The sequence below is a fragment of the Mustelus asterias genome, chromosome 1 (genome assembly GCF_964213995.1).
Source record: "Mustelus asterias chromosome 1, sMusAst1.hap1.1, whole genome shotgun sequence".
Taxonomy (NCBI): Eukaryota; Metazoa; Chordata; class Chondrichthyes; order Carcharhiniformes; family Triakidae; genus Mustelus; species Mustelus asterias.
Genome location: NC_135801.1, coordinates 198,436,773 through 198,463,170, shown reverse-complemented (window position 1 = coordinate 198,463,170; position 26,398 = coordinate 198,436,773). Strand labels below are relative to the sequence as shown.

Sequence of the window (26,398 nt, the reverse complement as noted above, 5' to 3'; positions counted from 1 at the left end):
GCAGCTGTATAGGACCCTGGTCAGACCCCACCTGGAGTACTGTGCCCAGTTCTGGTCGCCTCATTATAGAAAGGATGTGGAAGCCATAGAAAGAGTACAGAGGAGATTTACGAGGACGTTGCCTGGATTAGGTGGCATGCCTTATGAGAATAAGTTGAGAGAGCTAGGTCTTTTCTTCTTGGAGAAGCGAAGGATGAGAGGTGACCTGATAGAGGTGTATAAGATGTTGAGAGGTATTGATAGAGTGGATTCTCAGAGGCTTTTACCCAGGGCTGAAATGGTTGCCACAAGAGGTCACAGGTTTAGGGTGCTGGGGAGTAGGTACAGAGGAGATGTTAGGGGTAGGTTTCTCACTCAGAGGGTGGTGGGTGCGTGGAATCGGCTGCCGGTAGTGGTGGTGGAGGCGGATTCGATAGGGTCTTTTAAGCGACTTTTGGATAAGTTCATGGAAGTTAGTAAGATAGAGGGTTATAGGTAAGCCTAGTAGGTAGGGACATGTTTGGCGCAAGTTGTGGGCCGAAGGGCCTGTTTGTGCTGTAGCTTTTCTATGTTCTAAATACATTCCAAGCCACCAGTCCTGCTCAGCTCAGCGACCTCTCCCTGACTGTTCTATTTGCCTTAGTCTCAAGCTCTTCCCCATTCTCTGTACTGACTGACCTGCTGCTCCAGTTTCCATTCCACCTCCGCTACCTTCACAAGCAACACCGGCCAGGATATTGGTGCCCCATCCTTCTTGTCCAGGTCCCACCTTCCCTGGAAGATATCCCAATGATCCACATATCTGAAGCTCTCCCCGCTACACCATCTCTTTAGCCACGTGTTGAACTGTATCATCTTTCTAACTCTTTCTCAGTGGCACGTGGCACAGGAAGTGAGATTACTACCGTAGAGGTCCTGCTTTTTAGCTGACTATCTAACTCCCTGGATAGTCAGTGCAGGACCTTGTCTTCTTCCTGCCGATATCATTTGTGCCATTGTGGACAATGACATCTGTCTGTTTACCCTCCTGTTTCAGGATGCCCCATGCCCACTCTGAGACATCCATGACCCTGTCACCAGGGAGGCAACATACCATCCTGGAATCTCTCTCTCTCTCTGCCACAGAAGTGCCTGTCTGTGCCCCTAACTATCGAATCCCCAATTACTATTGCTCTACTGTACTTTGTCCCTCCCCTCTGTTCAGCACAGCCAGCCATGGTGCCACTGCTCTGGCTGCTTTTCTTTCCCTTGTGTCCTCCACGACTGCAGCAGGGCAAGACCATTCCTGGGATCTAAAAGTTAGAAAGGGAGAAGAAGCAGAAAGCACCTCCTTCCCCTCTGCACCAAAATCCCACTCAGCTACTTGCAATATTCAGAACATAATATTTAATGTTAGATGCGATTCTGTGATTGGACGGCACTTGCTGAACAATTCAGAGTGTGCTGAGAATTACACAAACAACCAATTTAAGATTATCAATCAAGCTCATAATATAGAAACATAGAAAAACTACAGCACAATACAGGCCCTTCAGCCCACAAAGTTGTGCCAAACATGTCCCTACCTTAGCGATTACTAGGCTTACCCATAACCCTCTATCTTACTAAGTTCCATGTACTTATCTAAAAGTCTCTTAAAAGACCCTATCGAATCCGCCTCCACCACCGTTGCTGGCAGCCCATTCCACGCACCCACCACCCTCTGAGTGAAAAACGTACCCCTGACATCTCCTCTGTACCTACTCCCCAGCACCTAAACCTGTGCCCTCTAATGGCTGACTTGAACTTGCCAGAAGCTTTACATGTTCATACATCGTACGCTGTCCTCTGTGAGCAAAGAACACTTTCAGGCATTGTGCCACTATTCAACAAATGAATGGGGGATCGATAGCTCCTCATACATTTTCCCTGGCAATACCTCCACCAATCAGAGTGGACTTGCCTATCAATCAGCACTCTTTTTCATGCAGGATAAATTATGGATCCCTTTGAAATTTGGCATTCTTGTGTCAGTCTTGATGAGACAAAATGCTTCAACAGTGTTTTTGCAGCAGTAATATTCATTTCTGTTCACTGTGAATTGATTACCTTGTTTGCTTGGCACTTAGTTCCTTGGTGAACTAGGTCGGGAAAGTTGGCATCAAGTAATTTGGAAGTCATTGTTCTACATTCAACTCTTCTATCCATGAATTCAAAGTTAAGCTTGAAAACATCCACGTTTGCTTCTCGAATTGTAGACTCTCTTCCACTCCGACACTGGAGTTTTCCACAAAGTATATCTCTGTTGGGAAGACATGAAAAAATTGTTCTTCTAAATTCGTGATATTAATAGATCCACAATTGCTACAATCTGAATGTTTTTATGAACCCAGCTGATGCTACAACTGCACAGTCATAGAATCATAGAGGTTTACAACATGGAAACAGGCCCTTCGGCCCAACTTGTCCATGCCGCCCTTTTTTTTTAAACCCCTAAACTAATCCCAATTACCCACATTTGGCCCATATTCGTCTATACCCATCGTACCAATGTAACTATTTAAATACTTTTTTAAAAGATAAAATTGTCCCCGCCTCTACTACTACCTCTGGCAGCTTGTTCCAGACACTCACCATCCTCTGTGTGAAAAAATCGCCCCTCTGGACACTTTTGTATCTCTCCCCTCTCACCTTAAACCTATGCCCTCTAGTTTTAGACTCCCCTACCTTTGGGAAAAGGTATTGACGATCTCGCTGATCTGTGCCCCTCATTATTTTATAGACCTCTATAAGGTCACCCCTCAGCCTCCTACGCTCTAGAGAAAATTGTTCCCAGTCTATTCATCCTCTCCTTACAACTCAATCCATCAAGAGCAAAGAACAAAGAACAGTACAGCACAGGAAACAGGCCCTTCGGCCCTCCAAGCCTGTGCCGCTCCTTGGTCCAACTAGACCAATCGTTTGTATCCTTCCATTCCCAGGCTGCTCATGTGACTATCCAGGTAAGTCTTAAACGATGTCAGCGTGCCTGCCTCCACCACCCTACTTGGCAGCGCATTCCAGGCCCCCACCACCCTCTGTGTAAAAAACGTCCCTCTGATGTCTGAGTTATACTTCACCCCTCTCAGCTTGAGCCCGTGACCCCTAGTAAATCTTTTCTGCACTCTTTCTAGTTTAATAATATCCTTTCTATAATAGGGTGACCAGAACTGCATACAGTATTCCAAGTGTGGTCTTACCAATGTCTTGTACAACTTCAACAAGACATTCCAACTTCTGTATTCAATGTTCTGACCGATGAAACCAAGCATGCCGAATGTCTTCTTCACCACTCTGTCCACCTGTGACTCAACTTTCAAGGAGCTATGAACATGTACCCCTAGATCTCTTTGTTCTGTAACTCTCCCCAACGCCCTACCATTAACTGAGTAAGTCCTGCCCTGGTTCAATCTACCAAAATGCATCACCTCGCATTTTTCTAAATTAAACTCCATCTGCCATTCGTCAGCCCACTGGCCCAATTGATCAAGATCCCGTTGCAATTGGAGATAACTTTCTTCACTGTCCACTATGCCACCAATCTTGGTGTCATCTGCAAACTTACTAACCATGCCTCCTATATTCTCATCCAAATCATTATTATAAATGACCCCAAAGTGGAACCCTGGCCCGACAGATTAAAGCTTTGAATTTTTGTCCAGAGATATAGATAAACAGAATCACAAGACTTCCAATTAATATTTTAACAAAAGAGTAAAACATTTATTAAACATGAAAAGATTAACTATAATACATTACTCCTTCGCCCCAATGAATACGCATGTATATGCATGTCTCCAGATTTGCAGGGTAAGACAAGTTACAAATTTTATCTTGTACTCTAAAGTTCTCAGTAAGTACACAGACCATTTAAACAAATGGGCAAAATGGGGTCAGAGACACCAGACTCTGAAATCAATTGGCAGATGCCGCCCAAAACAATGGTTCTATGAACTTCTCATCATATATCTCCAGATGCTTGTCACACTGTCAGCCAACCGGTGTCACTGGAACTCTGACTTCCATACAAATATTTCCAAACTCCAAGCTCTTGGAAGCTTCCCCCAAATAAAGCTTCCATAAGAACGAGGAGCAGGAGTGGGCAATTTAGCCCCTTGCGCCTGCTCCGCATTTAATACGACCAAGGGTCTCACTTCAGCCTCACCTCCACTGTTAATTAAAAATCTTTCCACCTCTTCCTACTCAATGCCCAGCATCCACCAAATTCTGGGTAGTGAATTCCATAAATTCACGACCCTTTGAAAGAAGTAATTTCCTCTCATCTCTGTTTTTAATCTGCCACTCCAACCTGAATGGGTACACCACTACAGTAAGTGACTTCATCAGGAAGTGCATTGAAGACTGTATGCCAATGCAGCAAATCTATGTGTTTCCCAACTGGAAAACATGGATGAATAAGGATAGCCACTGCTTGCTGAAGTCCAGGGCTGAGGCGTTTAAGTCGGATAGAACCATAGAACCATAGAAAATTACAGCTCAGAAACAGGCCTTTTGGCCCTTCTTGTCTGTGCCGAACCATTTTTTGCCTAGTCCCACTGACCTGCACTTGGACGATATCCCTCCACACCCCTCTCATCCATGAACCCGTCCAACTTTTTCTTAAATGTTAAAAGTGACCCCGCATTTACCACTTTATCCGGCAGCTCATTCCACACTCCCACCACTCTCTGCGTGAAGAAGCCCCCCCTAATATTGCCTCTAATATTTTCTCCTTTCACCCTTAACCCATGCCCTCTGGTTTTTTTCTCCCCTAGCCTCAGCGGAAAAAGACTGCTTGCATTCACTCTATCTATAGCCATCAAAATCTTATACACCTCTATCAAATCTCCCCTCAATCTTCTACGCTCCAGGGAATAAAGTCCCAACCTATTCAATCTCTCTCTGTAACTCAGCTTCTCAAGTCCCGGCAACATCCTTGTGAACCTTCTCTGCACTCTTTCAATCTTATTTACATCCTTCCTGTAACTATGTGACCAAAACTGTACACAATACTCCAAATTCGGCCTCACCAATGCCTTATATAATCTTACCATAACACTCCAACTTTTATACTCGATACTCCGATTTATAAAGGCCAATGTACCAAAGGCACTCTTTACGACCCGATCCACCTGTGACGTCACTTTTAGGGAATTCTGTACCTGTATTCCCAGATCCCTCTGTTCAACTGCACTCTTCAGAGTCCTACCATTTACCCTGTACGTTCTCCTTTGGTTTGTCCTTCCAAAGTGCAATATCTCACACTTGTCTGCATTAAATTCCATTTGCCATTTTTCAGCCCATTTTTCTCGTTGGTCCAAATCCCTCTGCAAGCTTTGAAAACCTTCCTCACTGTCCACTACACCTCCAATCTTTGTATCATCAGCAAACTTGCTGATCCAATTGACCACATTATCATCCAGATCATTGATATAGATGACAAACAACAATGGACCCAACACCGATCCCTGCGGCACACCACTAGTCACAGGCCTCCACTCAGAGAAGCAATCCTCCACAACCACTCTCTGGCTTCTTCCATTGAGCCAGTGTCTAATCAAATTTACTACCTCCCCATGTATACCTAGTGACTGAATCTTCCTAACTAACCTCCCATGAGGGACCTTGTCAAAGGCCTTGCTGAAATCCAGGTAGACAACATCCACTGCCTTCCCTTCATCCACTTTCCTGGTAACCTCCTCGAAAAACTCTAATAGATTGGTCAAACATGACCTACCACGCACAAAGCCATGTTGACTCTCCCTAATAAGACCCTGTCTATCCAAATATTTGTAGATCCTATCCCTTATCACACCTTCCAATAACTTGCCCACCACCGACGTCAAACTTACTGGCCGATAATTTCCCGGATTTCTTTTGGAACCTTTTTTAAACAACGGAACAACATGAGCCACCCTCCAATCATCCGGCACCTCCCCCGTGAATACTGACATTTTAAATATGTCTGCCAGGGCCCCTGCAAGTTCAACACTAGCTTCCCTCAAGGTCCGTGGGAATACCCTGTCCGGTCCTGGGGACCTTATCCACTCTGATTTGCCTCAAGACAGCGAGCACCTCCTCCCCTTTAATCTGTAAAGGTTCCATGACCTCCCTACCTGTTTGCCCTATTTCCGTAGACTCCATGCCCGTTTCCTCAGTAAATACGGATGCAAAAAAACCATTTAGTATCTCCCCCATCTCTTTTGGTTCCATACACAGTCTACCACTCTGGTCTTCAAGAGGACCAATTTCATCCCTCACTATCCTTTTGCTCCTAATATACCTATAGAAGCTCTTTGGATTTTCCTTCACTTTGTCTGCCAAAGCAACCTCATGTCTTCTTTTAGCCCTCCTGATTTCCTTCTTAAGTAGCTTCTTGCACTTTTTATACTCCTTGAGCATCTGATCTGTTCCTTGCTGCCTGTACATTTCACACAACTCTCTCTTCCTGTTAATCAGTGTTACAATCTCCCTCGAGAACCAAGGTTCCTTATTCCCATTTACTTTGCCTTTAATCCTGACAGGAACATACAAACTCTGCACTCTCAAAATTTCTGCTTTGAAGGCCTCCCACTTTCCATTTACATCCTTACCAGAGAACAGCCTGTGCCAATCCACACTTCCCAGATCCCTTCTCATTTCATCAAATTTGGCCTTTTTCCAGTTCAGAACTTCAACCCGAGGACCAGATCTATCCTTATCCACGATCAGGTTGAAACTAATGGCATTATGATCACTGGATCCAAAGTGTTCCCTCACACTCACATCCATCACCTGACCTAATTCATTTCCCAATAGGAGATCCAATATCGCATCCTCTCTAGTTGGCACCTCTATATACTAATGTGGAAAATTCTCCTGAACACATTTTACAAACTCTACCCCATCTGAACCTTTAACAGTATGCGAGTCCCAATCTATATGTGGAAAATGAAAATCCCCTACTATCACAACTTTGTGACCCTGATCTATACAAGAAATCCAGATACGAACATCAAAGATGCCAGAAGCAGTACCCGACTAGAGTGCCAGGCTAGCCACACGGACTGCCACCAACTATAGCAAGGCCTGCAAGACATAACAGGCTGTAAATTGCATGTGTTAAATGAACAGCTGTGATTATGAACAACTTTAATCTGCATATATACATTGGGAGAGACAAATTAGTCTCAGTACAATGGAGGAGAAATTTCTGGAGTGTATACAGGATGGTTTTCTGGAGCAAGTTGAGAAACCAATAAAGGAACGTGCCACCTTGGACTGGGTGTTGTGCAATGAGAAAGGATTGTTTGACAATCTCGTTGTGAGGTGTGGAAAATGGGCCACCTAAGATGGCAATTTACAAAGCATGCTGGGACAGTTGGCCAAGTACAGAAGTGGACAGACTGCAGCCTTAAATTAATATTGGACAGAGAGAAACAGGCTGCAGCTCCAGACTACCGAATACACAGGAAATAGGCCATCTCAAAGGCAATGGACACTCTCGAGTCAGCAGACAAAGGGGCCTTAACCTCTTATTGGGAAGGAGATATGTGACCTACTTGCCTCCAACAGGTATGGCTGGTGGGTACACATCCAGACATCAATGTGGCAGCACCTGATTGGACTCTAGTGATCAGGGTGATCAAACCCTGATCGATTGATTGGTAATAATCAAGAGACCGCCCAAAAGGGCATGAAACCAATGAGGGATAAACAATGTTGCACAACCAAGGAAGCGTCCATGACAGGAACAGAACAATGGTGACCACTACCAGCAACTGCCACCACAAGAAGAGCGACCACACTACAAACGGAAGGAAACAAGAGTCAGAGTATCAGAGCAGACCGAAGGACCAGACGACACCGAGGACAACAGAGACCAACATGCGGATAAAGGCCAATATCTGCCTGGGGACTTGCCAGTCACGCAAAAGTTAAGTCAAGGTCTAGTATTGGACTTGAACTTTAGTATTCTGTAAATAACTGATATTGATTGTGTGGCTGATTAACGTCAATTGTGTGTATGAATAAATACTATTGCGTTGCTGGACCACTGGGACCGTTTTTGGGGAGGGTGGGACTTGTGAGAGGTGAGAGATCTGTGATGCTTCTAACTTCTTGGATGACTAGATCTGCAGGAAATGCACCCAACTGCAGCACCTTACAGACCGCATGGATAGGTTGGAGCAGCTGGATGCACTGAGGAGCATGAAGGTGGCGGAAAGCGTCATCGATGGGAGCTTTAGTGATGTGGCGATCCCTATGGGACACCGCTAGTCACAGCCCTCCATTTGAAAAAGCACCCTTCTACTGCTACCCTCTGTCTTCTATGGCCAAGCCAGTTCTGTATCCATCTTGCCAGCTCTCCTCTTATCCCGTGTGACTTCACTTTTCGTAGCAGTTTACCATGAGGTACCTTGTCAAAGTCTTTACTGAAAGCCTGACGGGGTGGCAAGGTGGCACAGTGGTTAGCACTGCTGCCTCACAGTGCCAGGGACCTGGGTTCAATTCCCGGCTTGGGTCACTGCCTGTGTGGAGTTTGCACATTCTCCCCGAGTCTGCATGGGTCTCCTCCGGGTGCTCCGGTTTCCTCACACAGTCCAAAGATGTGCAGGTTAAGTGAATTGGCCATGCTAAATTCTCCCTCAGTGGACCAGAACAGGCGCTGGAGTGTGGTGACTCAGGGGCTTTCAAAGTAACTTCATTGCAGTGTTAATGTTAGCCCACTTGTGTTGAATAAATAAAGTTTGATGTCCATGTTTACAACATCCACTGCCTTTTCCTCATGCTCCGGTTTCCTCCCACAGTCTGAAAGACGTGCTGGGTCGGTGCATTGACCCTTTTAGCCCACCTAACTCCTTCCTTAAGTTCCTTCCTGCATTCATAAGTTCATAAATTAATAAGGTATGGGAGCAGAATTAGGCCATTCTACCCATCGAGTCCACTCCACCATTCGATCATGGCTGATATGCTGCTCATCCCCATTTTCCTGCCTTCTGCCCATAACCTTTCAACCCATTACCAATTAGAAATCTGTCTAACTCCTCCTTAAATTTACTCACTGTCCCAGCATCCACTGCACTTTGGGGGAGCGAATTCCACAGATTTACAACAAAGAACAAAGAACAAAGAAAATTACAGCACAGGAACAGGCTCTTCGGCCCTCCAAGCCGGCACCGACCATGCTGCCCGACTGAACTAAAACCCCCGACCCTTCCGGGGACCATATCCCTCTATTCCCATCCTATACATGTACTTGTCAAGACGCCCCGTAAAAGTCACTACCGTGTCCGCTTCCGCTACCTTCCCCGGCAACGAGTTCCAGGCACCCACTACTCTACATAGAACATAGAACAGTACAGCACAGAACAGGCCCTTCGGCCCACGATGTTGTGCCGAGCTTTATCTGAAACCAAGATCAAGCTATCCCACTCCCTATCATCCTGGTGTGCTCCATGTGCCTATCCAATAACCGCTTAAATGTTCCTAAAGTGTCTGACTCCACTATCACTGCAGGCAGTCCATTCCACACCCCAACCACTCTCTGCGTAAAGAACCTACCTCTGATACCCTTCCTGTATCTCCCACCATGAACCCTATAGTTATGCCCCCTTGTAATAGCTCCATCCACCCGAGGAAATAGTCTTTGAACGTTCACTCTATCTATCCCCTTCATCATTTTATAAACCTCTAATAAGTCTCCCCTCAGCCTCCTCCGCTCCAGAGAGAACAGCCCTAGCTCCCTCACCTTTCTTCATAAGACCTACCCTCCAAACCAGGCAGCATCCTGGTAAATCTCCTCTGCACTCTTTCCAGCGCTTCCACATCCTTCTTATAGTGAGGTGACCAGAACTGCACACAATATTCCAAATGTGGTCTCACCAAGGTCCTGTACGGTTGCAGCATAACCCCATGGCTATAAACTCCAACCCCCTGTTAATAAAAGCTAACACACTATATGCCTTCTTCACAGCTCTATCCACTTGAGTGGCAACCTTTAGAGATCTGTGGATATGGACCCCAAGATCTCTCTGCTCCTCCACAGTCTTCAGAACCCTACCTTTGACCCTGTAATCCACATTTAAATTAGTCCTACCAAAATGAATCACCTTACATTTATCAGGGTTAAACTCCATTTGCCATTTTTCAGCCCAGCTTTGCATCCTATCTATGTCTCTTTGCAGCCTACAACAGCCCTCCACCTCATCCACTACTCCACCAATCTTGGTGTCATCAGTAAATTTACTGATCCACCCTTCAGCCCCCTCCTCTAAGTCATTAATAAAAATCACAAAGAGCAGAGGACCAAGCACTGATCCCTGCGGCACTCCGCGAGCAACCTGCCTCCAATCCGAAAATTTTCCATCCACCACCACCCTCTGTCTTCGATCAGACAGCCAGTTACCTATACAATTGGCCAACTTTCCCTCTATCCCACACCTCCTTACTTTCATCATAAGCCGACCATGGGGGACCTTATCAAACGCCTTACTAAAATCCACGTATATGACATCAACTGCCCTACCTTCATCAACACACTTAGTTACCTCCTCAAAAAATTCTATCAAATTTGTGAGGCACGACTTGCCCTTCACGAATCCGTGCTGACTATCCCGGATTAATCCGCATCTTTCTAAATGGTCGTAAATCCCATCTCTAAGGACCTTTTCCATCAATTTACCAACCACCGAAGTAAGACTAACCGGTCTATAATTACCAGGGTCATTTCTATTCCCTTTCTTAAACAGAGGAACAACATTCGCCATTCTCCAGTCCTCTGGCACCATCCCCGTGGACAGCGAGGACCCAAAGATCAAAGCCAAAGGTTCTGCAATCTCATCCCTTGCCTCCCAAAGAATCCTAGGATACATTTCATCAGGCCCAGGGGACTTATCAACCTTCAGTTTATTCAAAACTGCCAGGACATGTAGGGAGGAGTTATACAATAAATGGCAGAGTCATCAGGAGTATAGAAAGACAGAGGGACCTAGGCGTGCAAGTCCACAAATCCTTGAAGGTGGCAACACAGGTGGAGAAGGTGGTGAAGAAGGCATATGGTATGCTTGCCTTTATAGGACGGGGTATAGAGTATAAAAGCTGGAGTCTGATGATGCAGCTGTATAGAACGCTGGTGAGGCCACATTTGGAGTACTGCGTCCAGTTCTGGTCGCCGCACTACCAGAAGGACGTGGAGGCATTGGAGAGAGTGCAGAGAAGGTTTACCAGGATGTTGCCTGGTATGGAGGGTCTTAGCTATGAGGAGAGATTGGGTAAACTGGGGTTGTTCTCCCTGGAAAGACGGAGAATGAGGGGTGATCTAATAGAGGTGTACAAGATTATGAAGTGGATAGATAGGGTGAACAGTGGGAAGCTTTTTCCCAGGTCGGAGGTAACGATCACGAGGGGTCACGGGCTCAAGGTGAGAGGGGCGAAGTATAACTCAGATATCAGAGGGATGTTTTTTACACAGAGGGTGGTGGGGGCCTGGAATGCGCTGCCAAGTAGGGTGGTGGAGGCAGACACACTGACATCGTTTAAGACTTACCTGGATAGTCACATGAGCAGCCTGGGAATGGAGGGATACAAACAATTGGTCTAGTTGGACCAAGGAGCGGCACAGGCTTGGAGGGCCGAAGGGCCTGTTTCCTGTGTTGTACTGTTCTTTGTTCTTTGACATCCTCCCTCCGAACATCTATTTCCTCCAGCCTATTAGCCTCTAACACCTTCTCTTCCTCAAAAACATGGCCCCTCTCCTTGGTGAACACTGAAGAAAAGCATTCATTCATCACCTCGCCTGTCTCTACTGACTCCATACACAAGTTCCCACTACTGTCCTTGACCGGCCCTAACCTCACCCTGGTCATTCTTTTATTCCTCACATAAGAGTAAAAAGCCTTGGGGTTTTCCTTGATCCGACCCGCCAAGGACTTCTCGTGTCCCCTCCTAGCTCTCCTAAGCCCCTTTTTCAGCTCATTCCTTGCTAACTTGTAACCCTCAATCGAGCCATCTGAACCTTGTTTCCTCATCCCTACATAAGCTTCCCTCTTCCTTTTCACAAGACATTCCACCTCTTTCGTGAACCATGGTTCCCTCACTCGGCCATTTCCTCCCTGCCTGACAGGGACATACCTATCAAGGACATCCAGTATTTGTTCCTTGAAAAAGTTCCACTTTTCATTAGTTCCTTTCACTGACAGTTTCTGTTCCCAACTTATGCCCCCTAATTCTTGCCTAATCGCATCATAATTACCTCTCCCCCAATTGTAAACCTTGCCCTGCCATACGGCCCTATCCCTCTCCATTGCAATAACAAACATTCTCTGTGTAAAAAATCTACCTCGTACATCTCCTTTAAACCTTGCCCCTCGCACCTTAAACCTGTGTCCCCTAGTAATTGACTCTTCCACCCTGGGAAAAAGCTCCTGACCATCAACTCTGTCCATGCCTCTCATAATCTTGTAGACTTCTATCAGGTCTCCCCTCAACCTCCGTCGCTCCAGTGAGAACAAACCAAGTTTCTCCAATCTCTCCTCATAGCTAATGCCCTCCATACCAAGCAACATCCTGGGAAATCTTTTCTGTACCCTCTCAAAAGCCTTCACATCCTTCTGGTAGTGTGGCAACCAGAATTGAACACTATATTCCAAGTGTGGCCTAACTAAGCTTCTATAAAGCTGCAACATGACTTGCCAATTTTTATACTCAATGCTCTGGCCGATGAAGGCAAGCATGCCGTATGCCTTCTTGACTAGCCCTTCGGCCCTCCAAGCCTGTGCCGCTCATTGGTCCAACTAGACCATTCGTTTGTATCCCTCCATTCCCAGACTGCTCATGTGACTATCCAGGTAAGTCTTAAACGATGTCAGCGTGCCTGCCTCCACCACCCTACTTGGCAGCGCATTCCAGGCCACCACCACCCTCTGTGTAAAAAATGTCCCTCTGATATCTGAGTTATACCTCGCCCCTCTCACCTTGAGCCCGTGACGCCTCGTGATCGTCACCTCCGACCTGGGTAAAAGCTTCCCACTGTTCACCCTGTCTATGCCCTTCATAATTTTGTATACCTCTATTAGGTCTCCCCTCATTCTCCGTGTTTCCAGGGAGAACAAGTTTACCCAATCTCTCCTCATAGCTAAGACCCTCTACACGAGACAACATCCTGGCAAACCTTCTCTGCACTCTCTCCAAAGAGAGAGGGGTGACGCAGAACATTAGGGCTATGTTTGATCTCAAAACTGGTAGTGCGGCGACCAGAACTGGATGTAGTATTCCAAATGTGGCCTAACCTGCGTTCTATACAGCTGCAACATCAGACTCCAGCTTTTATACTCTATACCCCCTCCTATAAAGGCAAGCATACCATATGTCTTCTTCACCACCTTCTCCACCTGTGCTGCCACCTTCAAGGATTTGTGGATTTGCACACCTCGGTCCCTCTGTGTTTCTACATTCTTAATGGCTCTGCCATTTATTGTGTAACTCTCCCCGACATTAGTTCTTCCAAAATGCATCACTTCGCATTTATCTGGATTAAATTCCATCTGCCATTTCTCTACCCAATTTTCCAGCCTATCTATATCCTGCCATATTGTCCGACAATGTTCATCGCTATCCGCAAGTCCAGCCATCTTCGTGTCATCCGCAAACTTGCTGATAACACCAGTTACACCTTCTTCCAAATCATTTATATATATCACAAATAGCAGAGGCCCCAGTACAGAGCCCTGCGGAACACCACTGGTAAATTGAGTTTGTGTCTTTATAAGTTCTGTTTGTGAACAGAATTCCCACTCACCTGAAGAAGGGGCTTAGAGCCTCGAAAGCTTGTGTGGCTTTTGCTACCAAATAAACCTGTTGGACTTTAACCTGGTGTTGTTAAACTTCTTACTGTGAACACCACTGGTCACAGACCTCCAGCCGGAAAAAGACCCCTCCACTGCGACCCTCTGTCTCCTGTGGCCAAGCCAGTTTTCTACCCATCTAGCCACCTCTCCTTGTATCCAATGAGCCTTAACCTTCTTAACCAACCTGCCATGAGGGACTGTGTCAAATGCCTTACTGAAATCCATATAGACGACATCCATGGCCCTTCCTTCGTCAACCGTTTTTGTCACTTCCTCAAAAAACTCCACCAAATTTGTAAGGTACGACCTCCCTCTTACAAAACCATGCTGTCTGTCACTAATTAGATTGTTCCGTTCTAAATGCGCATACATCCTGTCTCTAAGAATCCTCTCCAACAACTTCCCTACCAAAGATGTCAAGCTCACTGACCTATAATTACCCGGGTTATCCCTACTACCCTTCGTAAATAACGGTACCACATTCGCTATCCTCCAATCCTCAGGGACCTCACCTGTGTCCAATGAAGAGACAAAGATTTCCATCAGAGGCCCAGCAATTTCATCTCTTGTCTCCCTGAGCAGTCTAGGATAGATGCCATCAGGCCCTGGGGATTTGTCAGTTTTAATGTTACCTAAAAAACCTAACACTTCCTCCTTTGTAATGGAGATTTTCTCTAACGGGTCAACACCTCACCCATTTCCTCTGGCTCCACACAGTGGGCCAACCCTCTCCCTGGCTACCCTCTTGCTCTTTATATGTGTATAAAAAGCCTCCCTTGGGGAGAAGTAGTTTCACCTCAACTCTGTTTAAAAACCCCTTATTCTTTATATTCTTCAAGGGCTTCATCTGTCCTAAGCCTTTATACAACTAATGCCACCACAAAAATACTAGCCCAACAGGTATTTACACGATGGGGTCTTCCCCGCAGCATAGAGTCTGACCAGGGGACACATTTCACTGGGGGGTGACGCAGAACATTAGGGCTATGTTTGATCTCAAGCAGAAATTTCACATAGCCTATCATCCACAATCCAGTCGAATCGTGGAGCATATGAACCGAACGCTAAAAGGGATCATTCGGAAAACTGTGCAAAAAAACAACACAACTTGGGATACAATGCTTCCCATTGCCCTCATGATGGTACACAACACCATTTCCAGCTGTACTGGATTCACCCCCACACATTAATGACTCGCCGACCATTAAGGGAGCTGAATATTTATTGGGGTTTGATTTAACTGAGCTGCTGTCACAGCGCTCACCCACGAGAAAGCCATCCAACAAATCACCGAAAACATTAAAGCAGCCCAGTTAGCCGCGGCTGTCCGATTAGGAGTTAAAGAGAAACAGAGCAAGGCATATTTCGATAAAAGGGTCCACCCGGTAGAATATACGGTTGGCCAGCGGGTAATGATTTCCCTCTACAACCCCAGTTCTTGCTTGTCCCTAAAATATGTAGGCCCACACATCATCACTGACAAAATAAGCCCCTCAGTGTATAAGTTCTTGATCGCTAACGAGAAAACTGGTTGGTTCCACGTAAACCAGCTAAAAGTTTACAGGACTCAGAATAATCACTTCCACCACCTCACATTAGGGATAGAAGAGGATGACACTCAGCAACCAGAATGGCCTCACCCAGTAAACATATTTCCCCGAACGCCCCCTCATCCGCTTCCACATTCAAACCAGACATACCCCTGTCCCGCTACAGCCATAAGCCTCTTCCACACCTGAAGTGCCCCAAGGAATCCTAATCAACTCAGACATAACAGGAGACCTGTGCACCCGAGAGGACTGGCGCAACTCGTGAGACACCAGCTTCACAGCATTATGGATTCTCCCATAAATATAAACCTCACTAGCCCCAGACCCAACAGAGGCCCTGACTAAATGACTCCGGACCATTTTGATGGGTACACCTGATAATGCATCCCCTACCTGGGTAAGGGATCAGACCCATAGACTGATTAGGATAGAGGACTAAACTAAAACAAAACTAAACAAAAACCCCACAATGCAGCCCAATGAACAGACACCAGTATGGAGGCGAGGTGAAAATATGATGATAGAGTCACATGAGACAAATGGTTCAGAGGATGAGTCTCTGTTGGGCGATTTGTTAACGGAAATGTTGCATGATGATATTTAAGGTGCTCCAGATGATGAGATTCAGCCTACATGCAGACAAATTCAAGGTACGAGAGTTTCTGATGGAAACTACCGCTTACAAAACCCCAAGTCTGCAGGTCCATCGTGACCGACCCATATCAAGCATACCCCCGGTTAAATGTACAACCAACCCATCCCCACACCATCTTCATAACTGCTAGTAAGATTAACTGGGTTATCCACAGTCCGACGCCACATTGGGAATTCTTTAGCCATCTTTCTCCTGTTAAGTCATCAAGGCAATTGTACTAAATTTTAAATTCATCGCAGCCAAATATGCTCACTGCCAATATGGGGACCAATGGATCCACCACTCCCCTGGGCCTTTCTGTTTCTGTTGTTCTCTCAAGCTACGGTTTCATCTTTTAACATTTGTCTTATGGTTTTGCCTTCCAATGGAAGGGACACCCTATCCAGCCCACATCCCACAGGACGTACCGATGCCAAACTCTTCTGGTCATACCTGACCGACTCCTAATGCTATTTAAATCCCTCGGGCCAACAGTGATTGCTGCTAAATAAGAACAGGCCGCCTTGATTTTGCAGGCCAGTTTAAATAAGATCTTCTCTAACCAATCCATCACTTGTGGATTTTCAATCTGATTTGCTCGGTAGTGGTTTCAAATTGGAAAAAAAACGCAAGCGAATAATTGATGAACTTGGGTCCTCCCGATCACACCACTACCAATAACATTCGAAAAAAAAGGACACAGTCAGATGGAGATTGTTCAAATATTAGACACAATAACAGCAGAAATTACGTTGACCTCCTCAGGACAACATAGAAGAGAAGATAGAAGATAGGAGCAGGAGGAGGCCATTTGGCCCTTTGCACCTGTTCCACCATTCATTACGATCATGGCTGATCATCCAACTCAATAGCCTAATCCTGCTTTCTCCCCATAACCTTTGATCCCATTCGCCCCAAGTGCTATATCCAGCCACCTCCTGAATACATTCACTGTTTTGGCATCAACTACTTCCTGTGGTAATGAATTCCACAGGCTCACCATTCTTTGGGTGAAGAAATGTCTCCTCACCTCCGTCCTAAATGGTCTATCCTGAATCCTCAGACTGTGACCCCTGGTTCTGGACTCCCCCACCATCGGGAACATCCTCCCTGCATCTACCCTGTCTAGTCCTGTTAGAATTTATAAGTCTCTATGAGATCACCCCTCATTCGTCTGAACCCCACAATGATGGACAAACACGAAGATGCAAATTAGGATTTACCTCATTCGATTCTTCATCGTGATCAATACGCAGGGCACCCCAAGCAAGATTAATTTTTTGTATCCCAGCTATTTGTGGTTTGCCCCACCTGACGCGAATGTGAGGATGGCCTGTTATGGACACATCCCACTAAGAGTATAATGTTTGGGTGTAACAATCAGCGGCTGACATACAAGAAATCAAACGGAACTCAGATGAATGTTATCCGAGTGTCGCCCACAGAACCTTCACCAAAGTAATACAGCAGACCCGAGAAGTGAAAAGGAAAATTAAAGAAATTGAGGCCTCCACATGGTGGGGTGATTTTTGGAACTGGGGCTCAAACATCCGAATACATCCATTTGTTCACCTGTCGCATCTGGTTGTATTAGTGATCTTGTTCACACTGTATATCTCACCATCCTCACAGTCTCATTCCAACTATGGAAAGAAAAGATTACACAGACACAAGACGAATCACAACCCCTCTAATTCAGTAGAGCAATACAAAGCATGCTGGGACAGTTGGCCAAGTACAGAAATGGACAGATTGCAGCCTTAAATTAATATTGGACAGAGAGAAACAGGCTGCAGCTCCAGACTACTGAATACACAGGAAATAGGCCATCTCAAAGGCAATGGACACTCTCGAGTCAAACATACTTGTTTACCAAAGGGGCACCTTAATCCCTTATTTAGGAGGAAGGTATGTGACCTACATGCCTCCAACACCAATAGGTATGGCCGTTGGGGACACATCCAGAGATCAGTGTGGCAACACCTGATTGGACTCTATCGATCAGGATGATCAAACCCTGATCGATTGATTGGTAATTATCAAGAGACCGCCAAAAGGGCATGAAACCAATGAGGGATAAAAGGTGTTGCACAACCAAGGAAGCGCACGTGACAGGAACAGAACAACGGTGACCGCCACCAGCAACTGCCACCACAAGAAGAGCCACCACACCAACGATGGAAGGAAGATCAGAGCCAGAGTATCAGACCAGACCGAAGGACCAGACTACACCGAGGACTACTGTGTCCAGCGTGAGGATAAAGGTCAATATCTGCCTGGGTACTTGCCATAGAAACCCTGTCATAGAAACCCAACAGTGCAGAAGGAGGCTATTCGGCCCATCGAGTCTGCACCGACAACAATCGCACCCAGGCTCTATCCCTGTAACTCCACATATTTACCCCGCTAATTCTGTTTAAAATCCAGGAAAGGAGGACCAAGGGAATGATTAAGAAGGGAAAAATATGAAAGTAAGCTAATGAGGAACATAAAAACTGACTGCAGAAGGGGAGAAAAAGATTGACAAAAATGAATGTAGGCCTCTTACAGTCAGAAACGGGAGAATTCATAACGGGGAATAACGAAATGGCCGAGGAATTAAATTTGTATTTTGCTTCAGTCTTCACAAAGGAAAACATGAATAATGTACAAGAAGTTCAAAGAGAAACAAGTTTTAGTGAGGAGCTGAAGGAAATCAGCATTAGTTGAGAAATGGTTTTGGGGAAATTGATGGAATTGAATAAGAATAAATCTCCAGGTCCTGATAATCGTCATCCCAGAGTACTTAAGGAAGTGGCTCTGGAAATAGTCGATCCATTTTGAATCATCAATAGTCACGGGTGAGGTGCCTGAAGATTGAAGGGCGGCAAATGTTGTACCTTTGTTTAAAAAGGGCTGCAGGGAAAAGCCTGGGAACTACAGGCCAGTGAGCCTCACATCTATGGTGGGTAAGTTGTTGGAAGGTATTTTGAGAGACAGGATCTACAGGCATTTCGAGACGCAAAGACTGATTAGGGACAGTCAGCATGGCTTTGTGAGTGGAAAATCATGTCTCACAAATTTGATTGAGTTTTTTGAAGGGGTAACCAAGAAGGTAGATGAGGGCAGTGCAGTTGATGTTGTCTACATAGACTTTAGCAAGGCCTTTGACAAGGTACCGCATGGTAGGTTGTTGCATAAAGTTAAATCTCACGGGATCCAGGGTAAGGTATCTAAATGGATACAAAATTGACTTGATGACAAAACCAAGAGGGTGATTGTAGAGAGTTGTTTTTCAAACTGGAGGTCTGTGACCAGCGGTGTGCCTCAGGGATCAGTGCTGGGCCAACTGTGATTTGTCATTTATATTAATGATTTGGATGAGAATATAGGAGGCATGGTTAGTAAGCTTGCAGATGACACCAAGATTGGTGGCACAGTGGACAGTGAAGGTTATCTGGGATTGCAACGGGATCTTGATCAATTGGGCCAGTGGGCTGATGAATGGCAGATGGAGTTTAATTTTGATAAATGCGAGGTGATGGATTTTGGTAGATTGAACAGGACTGACTCAGTTAATGGTAGGGCGTTGGGGAGAGTTACAGAACAAAGAGATCTAGGGGTTCATGTTCGTAGCTCCTTGAAAGTGGAGTCACAGGTGGACAGAGTGGTGAAGAAGGCATTCAGCATGCTTGGTTTCACTGGTCAGAACATGGATGGGACGTCTTGTTGAAGTTGTACAAGACATTGGTAAGGCCACACATGGAATACTGTGTACAGTTCTGGTCACCCTATTATAGAAAGGATATTATTAAACTAGAAAGAGTGCAGAAAAGGTTTACTAGAATGCCACCGGGACATGATGGTTTGAGTTATAAGGAGAGGCTGGATAGACTGAGACTTTTTTCTCTGGAGCGTAGGAGGCTGAGGGATGACCTTATAGAGGTCTATAAAGTAATGAGGGGCATAGAGAAGGTAGATAGTCAATATCTTTTCCCAAAGGTAGGGAAATCTAAAACTAGAGGGCATAGGTTTAAGGTGAGAGGGGAGAGATACAAAAGTGTCCAGAGTGGCATTTTTTTTCACACAGAGGGTGATGAGTGTCTGGAACAAGCTGCCAGAGGTAGTAGTAGAGACGGGTACAATTTTGTCTTTTAAAAAGCATTTAGACAGTTACATGGGTAAGATGGGTACAGAGGGATATGGGCCAAATGCGGGCAATTGGGACTAGCTTCAGGGTTTTAAAAAAAGGACGGCATGGACAAGTTGGGCCGAAGGGCCTGTTTCCATGCTGTAAACCTCCATGACTGTATGGTGGTTATTTTCCAAAATTCGTTGGACTCTGGACTGGTTCCTACAGATTGGAGGGTAGCTAATGTGAGCCCGCTATTCAAAAGAGTAAAGAGAGAAAACAGGGAACTATAGACAAGTGAGCCTAACGTCAGTACTGGGGAAGTTGCTGGAGTCTATTATGAAGGATTTCATAACTCAGCATTTGGAAGGCAGTGGTATAATCAGACAAAGTCAGCACGGATTTACACAAGGGAAATCATGCTTGACGAATCTATTGGGGTTCTTTGAGGATGTAACTAATAGAGTTGACTGAGGAGAATCAGTGGATGTGGTTTATTTAGACTTTCAGAAGGTCTCCATAACAGACTATTATGTAAAGCACATGGGATTGCAGGTAATGTCTTGAGATGGATAGAAAGCTGGCTAACAGATAGGAAGCAAAGAGTTGGCATAAATGGGTCTTTTCCTGATTGGCAGTCAGTGACTCCTGCCTGGTGATTGTCCACTTCTCCAGCTTCCACCCGAAACACATTAAAGAAGCCATCTCCTATGGACAGCATCCCCCCCCCCCCACCCCCACCCCCATATACACAGGATCTGCTCGGATGAGGAGGATCACAACAGACACCTACAGATGCTGAAAGATGCCCTCATAAGAACAGGAAATGGCGCTCAACTCATCGATTGAAAGTTCCGACGCGCCACAGCGAAAAACCGCTCCGATCTCCTCAGAAGACAAACACTGGACATGGCGGACAGAGTACCCTTCGTCGTCCAGTACTTCGCCGGAGCAGAGAAACTATGACATCTTCTCCAGAGCCTTCAACATGTCATTGATGAAGATGAACATCTCGCCAAGGCCTACCCACACACCTCACTATTTGCCTTCGGACAACCGCGCAACCTCAAACAGACCATTGTCTGCAGCAAACTACCCAGTCTTCAAGAGAACAGTGACCACGACACCACACAACCCTGCCACAGCAACCTCTGCAAGACATGCCGGATCGACATGGATGCCATCATCTCACGTGAGAACACCATCCACGGTACATACTCTTGCGACTCGGCCAACATTGTCTACCTGATACGCTGCAGGAAAGGATGTCCCGAGGCATGGTACATTGGCTAGACCATGCAGATGCTACGACAACGGATGAATGAACACCGCTCGGCAATCATCAGGCAGAAGTGTTCCCTGCCTGTCAGGGAAGACAACAAAGAACAAAGAACAAAGAACAAAGAACAATACAGCACAGGAACAGGCCCTTCGGCCCTCCAAGCCCGCGCCGCTCCCCAGTCCAGGATTGAATCCTGAATCCAGGATCCCCACCCAATTTTCCAGCCTATCTACATACCAATATCCTATCCACCGAGCTGTCCCTCACAGCTACGATGCTTTGTTCATTACAACCTATTAACTTACCCCCACCCCCCCATTCCAGACCATGTGATCTCCAGGGAGAGGCGAAAACCCAGAGTGAAAAACCCCAGGGCCAATATGGGGAAAAAAAAATCTGGGAAATTCCTCTCCGACCCCCTGAGGCGATCGAAACGAGTCCAGGAGATCACAATGGCCCCGATCGGAAAATGCTTCCCAACCCTAGTCATTTCCACTTCCACGAACACCATATGAATCCCCTGCCCCCGAGACAGGTTCCCAACTATCCGCAGTATCACTCTGTACTGGCACCAGCAAGATGATCGTAGAATGAAGCCTTGAAACGAGAAACCAGGAACAATTAGCCCGCGCCGCTCCCTGGTCCAAACTAGATCACTCTTTTGTATCCCTCCATTCCCACTCCGTTCATATAGCTGTCTAGATAAGTCTTAAACGTTCCCAGTGTGTCCGCCTCCACCACCTTGCCCGGCAACACATTCCAGGCCCCCACGACCCTCTGTGTGAAATATGTCCTTCTGATATCTGTGTTAAACCTCCCCCCCTTCACCTTGAACCTATGACCCCTCGTGAACGTCACCACCGACCCGGGGAAAAGCTTCCCACCGTTCACCCTATCTATGCCTTTCATAATTTTATACACCTCTATTAAGTCTCCCCTCATCCTCCGTCTTTCCAAGGAGAACAACCCCAGTTTCCCCAATCTCTCCTCATAACCAAGCCCCTCCATACCAGGCAACATCCTGGTAAACCTCCTCTGTACTCTCTCCAAAGCCTCCACGTCCTTCTGGTAGTGTGGCGACCAGAACTGGACGCAGTATTCCAAATGCGGCCGAACCAACGTTCTATACATCTGCAACATCAGACCCCAACTTTTATACTCTATGCCCCGTCCTATAAAGGCAAGCATGCCATATGCCTTCTTCACCACCTTCTCCACCTGTGACGTCACCTTCAAAGATCTGTGGACTTGCACACCCAGGTCCCTCTGCGTCTCTACACCCTTTATGGTTCTTCCATTTATCGTGTAGCTCCTCCCTACATTATTCCCACCAAAATGCATCACTTCGCATTTATCAGGATTGAACTCCATCTGCCATTTCCTTGCCCAAATTTCCAGCCTATCTATATCCTTCTGTAGCCTCTGACAATGTTCCTCACTATCTGCAAGTCCTGCCAGTTTTGTGTCGTCCGCAAACTTACTGATCACCCCAGTTACTCCTTCTTCCAGATCATTTATATAAATCACAAACAGCAGAGGTCCCAATACAGAGCCCTGCGGTACACCACTAGTCACAGGCCTCCAGCCGGAAAAAGACCCTTCCACTACCACCCTCTGTCTTCTATGACCAAGCCAGTTCTCCACCCATCTAGCCACCTCCCCCTTTATCCCATGGGATCCAACCTTTTTCACTAGCCTACCATGAGGGACTTTGTCAAACGCTTTACTAAAGTCCATATAGACAACATCCACGGCCCTTCCTTCGTCAACCATTTTGGTCACTTCTTCAAAAAACACCACCAGGTTCGTGAGGCATGACCTCCCTCTCACAAAACCATGTTGACTATCGTTAATGAGTTTATTCCTTTCTAAATGCGCATACATCCTATCTTTAAGAATCTTCTCCAACAACTTCCCCACCACGGACGTCAAGCTCACCGGCCTATAATTACCCGGGTTATCCTTCCTACCCTTCTTAAATAACGGGACCACATTGGCTATCCTCCAATCCTCTGGGACCTCACCTGTGTCCAGTGACGAGACAAAGATTTGCGTCAGAGGCCCAACTATTTCACCTCTCGTCTCCCTGAGCAGCCTTGGATAGATTCCATCAGGCCCTGGGGATTTGTCAGTCTTTATATTCTCTAACAAACCTAACACTTCCTCCTTTGTAATGGAGATTTTCTCCAACGGTTCAACACTCCCCTCCGAGACACTCCCAGTCAACACATCCCTCTCCTTAGTGAATACCGACGCAAAGTATTCATTTAGGATCTCCCCTACCTCTTTGGGCTCCAAGCATAAGTCCCCACTTTTGTCCCTGAGAGGTCCGATTTTTTCCCTTACAACCCTTTTGTTCCTAACGTATGAATAAAATGCCTTGGGATTCTCCTTAATCCTGTCTGCCAAGAACATTTCGTGACCCCTTTTTGCTCTTCTAATTCCCCGTTTGAGTATTTTCCTACTTTCATTATACTCTTCCAGAGCTCCCTCCGTTTTTAGCTGCTTGGACCTAACATACGCCTCTCTTTTCCTTTTGACCAGTCCCTCAATTTCCCTGGTTATCCACGGTTCTCTAATCCTACCCTTCCTATCCTTCTTTTTTACAGGCACATGCTTGTCCTGTAGCCCTAACAACCATTCCTTAAAAGACTGCCACATACCAGATGTGGATTTACCCTCAAACAGCCTCTCCCAATCAAGAGCTGCCAATTTCTGCCTGATCCCAATAAAGTTAGCCTTCCCCCAATCCAACACCTTACCCTTGGGACACCACTCATCCTTTTCCATCACTATCCTAAAGCTAACAGAATTGTGGTCACTATTTGCCACATGTTCCCCGACCAAAACTTTGAAGACCTGACCGGGTTCATTCCCCAGCACCAGGTCCAGTATAGCCCCCTCTCTAGTTGGGCTGTCCACATATTGTTCCAACGAACCCTCCTGTACACATTTTACAAATGCCTCACCATCCAGAGTCCCTGCCCTCAGCGATTTCCAGTCTATACCAGCGGTCTTCAGCGGTCATGAGCATTCAGCCTCTGATCTTCAGGTAAGCGTTCTCCAAGGCGGCCTTCACGACACACGACAACGCAGAGTCGCTGAGCAGAAACTGATAGCCAAGTTTCGCACACATGAGGATGGCCTCAACCGGGATCTTGGGTTCATGTCACACTATCTGTAACCCCCACGACTTGCCTGGGCTTGCAAAATCTCACTAACTGTCCTGGCTTGATTTACACCTCTTTAACCTCCAATTTACATCTCTTTAACCTGTGCTTAACGCTCTCTCCACTCGCATTGTCTGTACCTGTAAAGACTTGATTGCCTGTAAAGACTCGCATTCCAACCATTATCTTGTAAATTGAGTCTGTGTCTATATATGCCCTGTTTGTCAACCCAATACTCCACTCACCTGATGAAGAGGCAGCGCTCTGAAAGCTCGTGCTACCAATTAAACCTGTTGGACTTTAACCTGGTGTTGTGAGACTACTTACTGTGCCCACCCCAGTCCAACGCCGGCATCTCCACATCGAGTTTAAAAAAGTGAGAGGGGATCTCAGAAATTTATAAAATTTTAACAGGGTTAAACAGGGTAGATTCTAAAAGAATGTTTCCAATGGTGGGGAAGTCCAGAACTAAGGGTCAAATTTTGAAGATAAGGGGTAAACATTTTAGAACTGAGGTGAGAAGAAATTTCTTCACCCAGTGGGTGGTAACCGTGTGGAATTCACTTCCACAAATTACAGTTGAGGCCAAAACTTTGTCTTACTTCAAGAAGAAATTTGATATAGCTCAATGGGCTGAAGGGATCAAGGAATAAGGGGGAAAGGGGAGATCAGGATATTGAGTTTGATGATCAGCCATGATCAAAATGAATGGCGGGGAAGCCTCAAAGGGCTGAATGGCCTCCTCCTGCTTCTAGTTTCTATGTTAATTTGCTTCAGGTGATATGAAGGAATGGCTGAAGGTACTGGTCTCGCTTGAATCGAAATCGGAAAATCCCGCTCGAAGTCAACGGTCATTCCCATTGTCAACCACTCGCCAGCTCCAATCCCTGTGGCAGGCGGAGCAGTAGAATTCTGGCATGTGGCCCTCACAACATCCCAATGGTAACACTGGTGATCCAGATCCAATCATGCCCTTGCCCTAGCTGTCCCAGGACAGTTACAATGCTGAGCATCCACAATAATATGGACATTTTCCAGGTATTCCCTGTCCAGTTGGACAAATCCAATGTTGCCAATTGCCCCCCCATCAGTCTCTCGATGATCAGCAAGTTGATGGGAAGCATCATTGACAGTGCTATCAAGCAGCACGTACACACCAATAACCCACTCACCAATGCTTCGTTTGGCTTTTGCCAGGTCCACCCAGCTCATGATCTCATTACAACCTTTGAACAAAAGATAAAATTCCTCTTTAAATGCCCGTAATTTTCTGGACAAAACTTACTCATATTTGCATGGTTTGTAGTTGTGTATTTCGTCCATGCCACAGTTTCCAAGTTCATTTCCTGCTCTATTTACAACTTTATAACACATACTTTCAGCACTTGTTGCACCTATGAGAGAGCAAATGAGTTAATTATAGAGATTCGACAGAACAGAAACTGCTCTAAATGGAATATACGACACATTCCTCTTCGCCAGCTGGGTCCCAATGAGAGGGAAACAGAATATGGGAGAATGTGACTTAGAGGCAAACAGAAAGTCTGAAATGGAGGAACGTCAAGAAACAAAGAGATTGACGACATTGAGCTTGGTCACATGTGCGTGTATTCTATTGGAGAAATCCCCGAATTTCAAATTTCCTAGCACAGTACAATCAGGTGTTGATGAAAGCATTGACTTTAATTTTCCAAAATTCCCTGCATTTGGGGTAAGTTCCATTAGATTGAGTCATGAAGTCATAGAGGTTTACAGCATGGAAACAGGTCCATGCCGCCCCTTTTTTTAAATCACGAAGCTGGTCCCAATTGCCCACGTTTGGCCCATA

The 26,398-nt window shown here is 46.0% G+C and overlaps 1 protein-coding gene across 1 annotated transcript in view; it reads right to left on the bottom strand.

The window, feature by feature from the left end:
* Positions 1-1,785: 1,785 nt before the first annotated feature.
* Positions 1,786-26,398, bottom strand: part of LOC144480742 (disintegrin and metalloproteinase domain-containing protein 12-like) — a 249,491-nt gene continuing 224,878 nt past the window's right edge. Inside the window, exons 15-17 of the mRNA XM_078200356.1 lie at positions 25,856-25,964; positions 2,068-2,260; positions 1,786-1,806 (exon numbers count right to left, since the gene is read on the bottom strand). Coding sequence (XP_078056482.1) covers positions 1,786-1,806; positions 2,068-2,260; positions 25,856-25,964 — 323 coding nt within the window. The remainder of the gene's footprint in view (positions 1,807-2,067; positions 2,261-25,855; positions 25,965-26,398) is intronic.